At 33.0% G+C, this 10,821-nt stretch overlaps 1 protein-coding gene across 1 annotated transcript in view; it reads right to left on the reverse strand.

Moving 5' to 3' along the window:
- The window catches only part of DCDC1 (doublecortin domain containing 1), a gene marked incomplete at both ends in the record, with an annotated part of 489,436 nt that extends 478,830 nt beyond the window's left edge, over positions 1 to 10,606 (reverse strand). The window contains 1 exon segment of the mRNA XM_081282196.1: positions 10,443 to 10,606. Coding sequence (XP_081138322.1) covers positions 10,443 to 10,606 — 164 coding nt within the window.
- Positions 10,607 to 10,821: the final 215 nt, after the last annotated feature.

The raw sequence follows: 10,821 nt of genomic DNA on the forward strand, positions 1-10,821 counted from the left end.
TAATGAGCGCCATTAAGGCCTATTTCAAATGTAAAAAAACCTTGAGATAATGTACTAAATTGTTCAGAAGGTTGTTTTCTTAGCGCCTGGTGGAATACTACAGGATTTTCTTTAGCGTCATTGCCAGAGTTCCTGCCTTCATCCCAGTGCCGGTAAAGACGAAGGTGGAGAAATTTCCAGTGTTGCTGAAAACCGGACAAGACTTCTGCTGAGAAACAGACAAGACTTCGGAGCTGTTGCTGTTTCTGCTGCTACAGCTTAGGCTAGCTGCCTGCAGAACTTACCTGGACTGTGATTTAAGCTAGCTGCCTACAGAACTTACCTGAATTGTGATTTACCTGGACTGTGAGTTAATCTATTGAGACACTGCTTTACCTGGACTGAGACAACAAACTGTATCTTTGCTAATGGTGTCATTGCTGGTATAATTTTTCCAAGGGCTTCTTGCATGGAGCCATCAATTGGCTTGGTATTGTGGCATTTTGTATCCTCCCCTTCTGCTTGTAGCAGATTATTTATGGTGTTTGTGTAAAAACCACTATGGTCGTTATTTAAATTAAACAAAAGGGGGAAATGTTAAGGTCTGTAAACAAGTCAGGATGGCGCCTGGCATTTTGCCAGGGGGAGTGGTTTGTGAAGTAACGCCAGTGAGCCTTTAGGTGTGGAGATTCCTATTGGTTGACTGCTGTATCTAGTTTATGTTAATTAAGATAAGCTGTGTGGAGTGTATTATACCCCTCCTGTCCTACAATAAAGGGCTCCCACTCCTGCTGTAACAATGTACACAAGTTGCTCATCACCCCCCGGCTATCTTGCTGTAGCCGGACTGCAGCACCTCATTGCTGCCATCGCCTATCAAAATAACATGATAGGTTCATGATAAAGTGTTGCCTCAGAGAGTCCCCAAACATTCCAGGGCTGGGGATGCCAAAACAACACAGAAGTGATGAAAAGGGACAACTCTCCAATCCTGTCCCAAAGAGTCTTCCTTGAATGGTTCCATCAGTTTTGGATCCTAAACTGCCCAGGTGCAGGGACTGTAACTAGGTTCACAAGATCAAATGAAGAATAAATGTTATATCATAACCTCCATATTGATAATAATAGTACAATCCTAATAGTGCTTACATAGCACGTATTTGTCAGTCACTCTTCTAAATACTTTACATATTTATCATCACAATATTCCATATTATTATTCTCTTTTTACAGATAAACAAACTAAGGGCTTAAATGATTTGCCAGAGGTCACATGGAAGGGAGATATCAGAGCAGAATTCAAATCCAGGTAGTTTGGCTCCAGAATCTCTACTTAACTATCACCCCATAGTATTAGTTATTAGCTTAAACTTCCTTATTTTTCATTAGTTAGAAAATGGAAGGAAGCTCCTATCCAAATGAGTGCACATGAACAGATACTATTAGGAGGGGAATGGAGCTTTGGAATATGGGAGGGCAATGGTCAGGGAACGGTAGTTGAAGGAGGTCTTGGAATCAGCTTTTTGGTCAGTGCTATGACCAAAAGACCTGATAAGAACAAAAAGAAGGAGATGTTTGTTTGGTTCATGGTTTCAGAGGTCTAAGTCTCAGTCCATAAATGGTTAACTCTACAGTTCTGGGCCCAAGATGAGGCAGAACATCATGGAGGAAGAATGTGGTGGAGGAAAGTGGCTAAGGACGTGGCCACAAGGAAGCAAAGAGAGTTCCACTTACCAGGGATAAAATATAAATCCCAAAGGCACATCCCCAGTGATCTACTTTCTCCAGCTTCATCCTACCTACCTATAGATACTGCCCAGTTAGTCAATATTAGTGGATTAATTAATTCACTCATCAATTCATAACTCTCATAACCCAATAATTTTTACTTCTGAACATTCTTGCATTGTCTCAGACATGAGCTTTTGGGAGACATCACATATCCAAACCATGACAGAAGGTAAATCTACATTAGTAGCAGAAAAACAGTAATGCTTTTTAGCTAATAAAGGTCTCATATCTAGACTGTATTTAAGTCATCATAGCCTGTAGTCTCCCTGTTTTTTTCCTTTCCCTTGTTTTTTCCCCACCTTTTTTGTTTGAGGTATCCTTTTCTCCTCTGAAATATTAGAAAGCTATAGGTATATGTTTGGAGGTGGACAGAAGTTCTCTTTAACACCTCCAAACATATATAGTGAGAGACATAGATATATAGATGTCTTCACATAATTCTCCTCACAAAGATAGTTTTTGTCCTTCAGTTTGAAAATTTATCCCATTTACATTTAATATAATGTTCATAGAACTATTCTCTTCACCAAGACAGTCTGTCTTTTTATTGGAAAATATAGTCAATTTGCATAATGTATTTAATATTTAAGTTCATACCCACATCTTACTATAATGGATAATTTTATCAACTTGACTAGGCCACGGAATGCCTGAATATCTCATGGAATATTATTTCTGGTATGTCAGGGCATTTCCAGGAGAGATTAACACTTGAATTCATGGACCAAGTAAGGTAGATGGCCCTCCCCAATTCAGGTGGATATCATCTAATCTCTTGAGGGCTCAAAAAGCATAGGAACTGAGAATCCATTCAGCTAGCATGTTGCCTTCTCCTGTCATTAACACTCCTGGTTCTCCGGCCTTCAGACTCAGACTGAAAGTTATCATCAGTCCCTGTGGCTCTGAGGCCTTCAAATGACACCACTGGCTTCTTTTTTTTTTTTTTTTTTTTTTGGCAGGGGGAGGTACCAGGGATTGAACTCAGGGGCACTCAATCACTGAGCCATATCCCCAACCCTATCTTGTATTTTATTTAGAGACAGGGTCTCACTAAGTTACTTAGTGCCTTTGCTTTTGCTGAGGCTGGCTTTGAACTCACAATCTTCCTGCCTCAGCCTCCCGAGCTGCTGGGATTACAAGTATGCACCACTATGCAGGGCTGAAATAAACCTTTTAAAAAATATCTATTTACATACCCACCCTGATATTTTCCCATCTATATTAGTTTTGTATTACCATGTAACAAATGACTTAAAATCAGACCTATTACTATCACACTATTTCTGTGGGTCAGGCAGGAGTCATAGCAAAGTTTAGCTGAATCCTTTTAAGACCTGACCAAGTTAAAATCCAGAAATTAGCAGGGTCTGCAACCTCATCTAATGCTTGGGGTCCTCTTCCAAGCTCATTCAGGTTGTTGCCGAAATTCAGTTTCTATCTGCTGCAGAATTCATTGTGACTATCTTTTTTTTTTTTTTTTAAGGCCAGAAGTAGCTAATCTCTCTGATTACTCTGATCTCTTTTATTTAAATATCTGACTAGGTCAGGCCCACTCAAGATAATCTCCCTTTTGATGAACTTAAAGGCAACTGATTATGTACCTTAAATATATCTGCAAAAAATCTTTTCCACTTTTCCATATTAATGTATCAAGGAATTGATATCTCCTTATATTTATAGGTCCCACATACACTCAAGAAGAGGGAATTATATGGGGCATGTATACTAGTTGATAGAAATCTTGGGAACCATGTTAAAACTCAGCCTTCCACCTCAGCTATACAGTGATTCAGTTTTATTATCAACTTTTAATATCAAATTGAGATCCAGATATTTTATTTTCTGAAAAATTCTAATATATTTTCTTAAGATTAAATTTTGTCATTAGATATTGAGAATATTAAAAATAATGTTCCCTAATAATAATCATAAATTCTGCATCAGTGGGATTTATTTAATAAAATTATGGGGGATACATTGAGAACCTTTAAAGATATCATTAAAATCATTTGATGTATTTTCTGTTACTTTTGCTATATACTAGTGATTAAACCTATGTACTCAGATATTTCTGAAATAAACATATCTTCAGTTCCTCCAAATCCCAGTACATTAATAAATCTACTTGTAAGTGGTAAAAAGAAAAGGGGAGACAAAAAAGAATGTGCCCATGTTCTAACTGTAAATCCAAAGAGAAACTTTCAATGCTTCCAAAATGGCAATATTATTAGAAGAAATACTTCTAAAAGTGAATATTTTAAGAGGAAGGGCATTCACTTGGACACAAGTGTTTATATATATATATTTTTTCAAAAACATCAGGTACATTACTTCTGAATTATAATTTATGGTCAGTTTGGAGAAAATATTTTAGCAATCTGAATCACTCTTCAGGAATTACAAAAAAAGAGCACATATAGTTATGTGCATCTATATGTGTATAAAATGTGTAAATATTCAATAATTTTATATGTGCTCAGAGGAAGGTGAAATAGAACATGTCTAAATTTAATCTTAAAGCAATATTGATAAAACATTTAATTGAAAATTATAGTACTTTAAGTAAATTAATCTTTTAGACAATTTCCATATAGGATACAATGAAGGTAATAAATTACAGAATTACAAAGCTGATACATGGATTAAGAGATTAATCTTTTCTCCTTTCAAACAAGGCTGTATCTCATCTACATTTGGCTTTTATTATATTCAAAAAGATTATCAGAGACAGATAGTGCACATTGTGGAATTTATAACCCCTTTAATATTCCAAGCTAGTATAATGATGCCTACTTTCTTAGGTTTTCATTAAATATGATTTCATATTTTTGCTTCACAAAGTAACAAATAAGACATGAACTCTAAAAATAAAAGAAAATATGCCTAGGAAGGAGTATAGAAAAATCAGATAAAAATACTATGGTAAGAATTGAGATGACTACTCTTGACAAAGGCAATTCTTTTCATTTTCTCTATTTCAGTAGCATTAGTGAACATAGTGTCTTCTTATAGCAATTGAAGGAAAACTCCTAATAAAGTCATATCATTGGTCTCACTTTCAAGGATTTCTACCAACAAGAACTGCTTATAGCTTTCCTATAATATCCTTCAGCTGTAACTGCAATACACTGCCTCCTATAGTCCTTATCAATATGTCTTTTTACACATGGTAATCACTCAGCTAATCTATACTATAATTATACTTCTTTTAAGAAGAGTTTAACAAATATTAATCTAAATTCAGAACTCACAATTTCTAGACCATCTTCCATAAAAACAATAATTGTTTAGTGGAGGATAGAAATCTTTAACAAATAGTAACACATACAAATTCACAATTATTAATCATAACTAAATATGAAGAAAAAGTACTGATTACAGGGAGAAATTCAGGGGTTAGGAACATAGAGAAGGCCTCACCAAAGCTGTTCAAGCTGAGCAGACATGAGAAGAATTAACTCCACCAGATTCTGGTTCTTATTCCATAGCATTACATTCAGTCCTATTAATACATTTATGTACCATTTTGCATAGTGCTGTGATAATTTATTTGTTATGTGATTTCATATCCAACTCTGCAAGGGTAAGATCCTTGTTTTACATCTCTTATGCTTCCAAAGAAACTCAATCAGTGATTAATATGCAGAAATTATATTTTGACAATAATGATATTGTAGAGAAATGTGTCACAAAAATGCTATTGGAAAAAAAGAGAGGGATACAAAGAAAGGAGGGAGAGAAAGAGAGAGATAATTTTTTAATATTTATTTTTTAGTTTTCTGTGGACACAACATCTTTATTTTATTTTTATGTGGTGCTGAGTATTGAACCCAGTGCCCTGCACATGCCAGGTGAGCGTGTTACCACTTGAGCCACATCCCCAGCCCAAGCATAATTTAAGAATTAAAATACAACAAAATTAAAGTCAAAATTTATGTCAGACAATGCTGGTTAATTATCTAACAGTCATTCTCCCCATTTTTCTTTAGATGCAAAGCCTCAGTTATGTTCTTTAGATGCAAAGCTACTGATATGCCCATGGAAGGTATCCACTGATCAGCCCCAGAGGGCAATGGCGTAAAGCCAAGGATGGTAATTCCATATCCCTTGCCCTGGTAGGTTAAAAAAATATGCTTATTATCTAATTCTAGCTAATGAGACAAGAAGAGACGTCTTCTGCAGAATGTTTTGTTTCTTTGCCCTAATTTTAAAAAAAAGAGAGAGAGAGAGAAGTGATCTAATATACATCTTTTCTCAGACATTTGTTGAGTGAACCTATTATGAAGCATTTTGCAAAAAGCATCTAGCCAATATCTGAGGATGGAGAAGAGCAAGATATAAAGAGTCAGTGCTTTTGCTAATACTGCCAAATCACTGGATTTAATTCTAGACTTTATCTCTAATTTTCTTAGGTGGGATAATGAATCTTCCTCATTTTGAAACTCTTTTTAGTTTTGTATTACTTTGCACTGATCATGGCCTAACATATAATCAGCTTTCTCACTACCTTTATAGAGAAAATTATACTCAATATAATGGATAGTCAATGTCAAATAATTAATAATCTAAATTATATTTGGTTTTTTTGTTTTATTAAGTCTTTACTAATGTTTAATTAATTATGATGGGATAAAAATGTAAACCAATCTATTAGTATCTAAAAGCTCAACTTTTACTTAAACATTTCACCAGAAATTTCAGTGTAAGGATAGCATAACATGGAGTTTTTATCCTCCCCCTTTTTGAAACACAAAGCATCCTTCATAAATTGAGATTTCTGTGACATAAATCTGCATGTGGCTAATAATACTATTCATAAATAAGAAGTATGGCTACTTTGACAGACCATGGCTCAGTAACAAACACGCAGGTCTAAGTTATCACATAGTTTGGATGTGAATTCAACAGCAGGATAATGACAGTTGCCAAGGATTTGTACTTGCTGTCACTTCATACTAGTGTTGCCTGTCAAAATGTCTCTTTTTTCTTATACAGAAGCCATAGAATTTTTATGGATAGCAATTACTTACAATATACAATGAAGTACATCAAATCTAACAACCACTCTTTAGCCTTTCATTATTTCGTAGACTCTTTGTTAAATGTAGTCAACCATTTTCATCTAAAATTATTTATTTATACTGTATATTTGACAAGCATATATTTCTTGCTTTATATTCTAATAGCATTTGAACCTTCCTAAAGAGTTATGTGGCTTTTTTAATATTATCATTTGTAAAACTTATCTTTATCCTATTACATTTTAATGGTAATTAAACTTTCTAATTGGAATATGTACAAATAAGAAAACAGAAACACAAAGGAAAATGGCCAGAAGTATTTTCAATAATGTCACAAATTTGAAATAATGAAATGCAACCAATAAAAGAGATAATCTCACGTTTGATGAATGCAATCTTTTTCAATATCTCTGGAGTACACAAAGCACAAAGACTTCATTAAACTTCATACTGCCCTTTCCTCAACTTGCTTAAACAAATAACTTCCAAAGATATAAATAACTTTCTACAATTTCTCTGATAAAATGTGATTTAAACACCATAGAGAGTAAAAAAAGTGATAATGAAATTGAGCAATTCTCCACAAATTTTATTTCTAGCATATAATTTTAGTTTAGCCTAGAAATGTTGGTAAAGGTTTTCTAATTGCAGAGCCATCTCAGGTTATTTAAACACATAATATGTCAAATTTTTACTTGCAACTCAATGTCTGGATAACAACCAATGTATTACATTCAAAATACAACCCACATCCCCCTGCCACAACATGCACACACACTCCAGATAGAAGGCAGACAAAAATGCTTGTTAAATTAAACTGGCTTGCTTTTGCAGAAAAAGAAAATACTAAACAAGAAAAACAATTCTGAAGATTCTTAAAGACCCATGTGAGTATATGATCAGGGGAATAAACCATTCTGCCTAAAGGAATAAAAGAATATTTTTGCGTGTGCAAAAGTAAAAAACTAAAAAAAAAACTAAAAAAACTAAAAAAAAAGTAAAAAACTAAAAATAAGCTACATCTTAAATCTAAAACTGGGAGAGGATATATTTATATTTAAATATAAAACTATTATATTATAGTGTCTATAATATAATAGATATTATATATAACATTTTCCAGCAGAAACTTAAATTTTCCAAAAGGAATAATGATCTAGTCTCATTATTATTTAAGGGAAACAACATGCTACTGTTTAATTTTATAAAGACTTTTTTAAGTATTGATGGAAAAAATCAGAAAAAAATATATGAATTAAAGAAAGTGTATGGTTTGGAAACAGTGAAGATACAGCATTGCTTCATTCACTCTTGTCTCCCCTCATTCCCTTCTTCCACCATTCCATGATGAGAATCAACAGCTCACCTTTGAAATGATGAAATCAATAAATTTATACTGTCCCTAGAAAAGGCCATGTTTCCAAATGTTTATATTTGATAAAAAGTCAAATACTCAATCCAATTGAAATACCCAAGATGAATAAAATGACATGAAATGGGACCGAATAGAGGAGGTGTCATTAATATCCCTGAAATCAAGCTCATCTGTAAAAACTCAGCCCTGATAATCTGCAACAAAAAGTTGCTGGTAGTCACTTTATAACTGATTTAAGTCCTCATTTAATGTACTAAAAGGAATTTCCTCCTCAGGGAAATGTAAGAGTTGGTAATATACTAAGCTGCCAGCAGAATAGGATATACTATAACATTCCATTATAAAAATCATGAAATTACATTTCTTATATGATTGTCAGCTAAAAATCACTAAAAGTATTTTATATGTGGAATAGAAAGATATGTTATTATAATATTTTCTTAACTCTAAAATCAAATTGTCATTTGGAAATCTTCTACTACAGCATTTAAAGATATATTGTATGAATATTGTGGAACCTGTTATGAATAAATAATTGATTTTGCCATCCACGTCTCAAAGATTTATTCCCTATTCTGGACCACCTCAGAATACATATTTTCCTACTGTTTCCTATTGTTCATCTTTCTTGGAAGTGGCTACACTTTAGTAGTCATCTGACCTCTAAAGGGTAAGTCTTAAAATGAGAGGATCAGACCACATTTACACTTTTGGTGTTAGTTTTCTTTGGCAGTGGGGTCCTGGCACAACAATTTTCACTCTATTACAAGCAAATGTAAATGGAATGACAGCAGAAGAAAAACACTGAAAGAACATGAGAAAGGTAAAAAAGAAGGGTTTTTCACAAAAAAATATAATCAAAGGTAAATTAATAGTATCAGATAATAGCATGAAAATACTGGTCACTGTATGACTCCTATAACTAAATTTAATACAAATGCTTATTTTTTAATAAGCAGAATGTGTTAATTAGTGAAGAAAAGCAGAGCTTCTATGATACCAGTAAAGGAAAAACACATTAACTATTTGAATAATTATTTCTCATAAAGAACATAAAGATGGTAGACAAAATGTGGCAAGGAAAACAAAAATGTTTTAACCTCAATCAAGAGAAAAATGCTTTTACTCAGAGAAAATTACCTTTCTCTGATAATCATATCAGTACCAATAGAGCTTTCATTTCCATTAACCTTTATGAACTTGACTTCTTTCAAGATGAAGATTATCATTTTCTTTCCCAAGAAGGTAAAAGATCTCCGAGTATTATCTTCAACATTCTGTTCTAGGTGTATCATAATCAAAGTTGATGGTAACAGGAAATAGTTACAAAAAAGAAATTAGAATTCAAACAAATAAATAAAATAATCATTTTGAAATAACAATCTATTAAAAACAGAAGTAGGAAAATATCACATGAAAAGACTGATATATAATAAAAAGGACAAGGACACAAAGTCTGAGTTAGACTGAGAATAAAAAAAATAAAAGAAAGAAAAGGAGAAAGAAACAGCATAAATGAAAGTACATTTAGGTCTCACAGAAAAAAAATAATAAAGTTATTAAAAATGAACAAACAAGAGATGGGATGAAAAGTAAATGATAATCATTTTAAGTTGAAAGTTGGAAAAATAAATTATAAAAGCAATAAAAAATCTGAGCAAAGAAACACTATATTAGGATTGACATTTATATAAAGAAATATTTAAAATCTTATTTAGAGAAAAATTTTCATTGTTTTATTGGGAGGAACATTTTCATGAGTAATTTAGTATCTACAATACAATATATAAGACAGTGCAGTTAGAGCCAATTGGGTTCAAATCATACCTTTTCCACTTATTAGTGTGAGTCTAGTTAACTCTCTATGTCTTTATCTTTTCATTGATAAAACAGAGATGTTTAGAATACTACCTGCCTATTTTCCTCTTAGGGTTGTTTTGAGAACAAAATTGAAAAAATGCAGGTGAAGAGCTAAGCAGTGGGGATTGATACATAACAAATATTAGCTGCCATTATTGATATAATTATTATTATATGTTCAAATCAGACTCCACAAATAATTCGTGTTTATTGATCATTTATCTTTTTTCTTCCCATCAAGTAGAAGAAATTGGGGATTGTAACCTAGACAACAATCTCTATAGCTCATCCCATCTCCAAGTTACCATTTATATCACTTTAACCAAATACCAAATAAATATTTACATAGATAACTTTCTATAAGCACACTTAACTTCTTTAAAATTCAGTTTAAGTTGATAAAATCATATTCTTACCCTGGTATGTCATTCAAAATACATGTGTAAATTGGGTCCACAATATTCCCATGCAAGGTATCTACAGGATTGCTTTGTTGTGATTCCTCCATCACTTTAGTCAAGGGAGATAAAGGAGAGTGAGACAGTGCTTCCCAGTGATCATCTGCTTCTATTCTTGCCATCTGCAGCTAAGAATTATGAAGAATGATAGTTAATTTAAAATGTAAAATCCTCTTGGATTTCAAATTGAGGGTAAACATTAGTATCAATCTACTTGTCATCATGTTCTAGACTGTATAGCAATCGTTAAGTGTAAAATTACACTAGAAATTAACAGCGATAAGAACTTGAAACTCAGTAGAGTGCTTGCCTCACATGCATAAGACCTTGGGTTTAA

Source organism: Spermophilus citellus, assembly GCF_964194105.1.
Source record: "Spermophilus citellus genome assembly, chromosome: 2".
Lineage (NCBI taxonomy): Eukaryota > Metazoa > Chordata > Mammalia > Rodentia > Sciuridae > Spermophilus > Spermophilus citellus.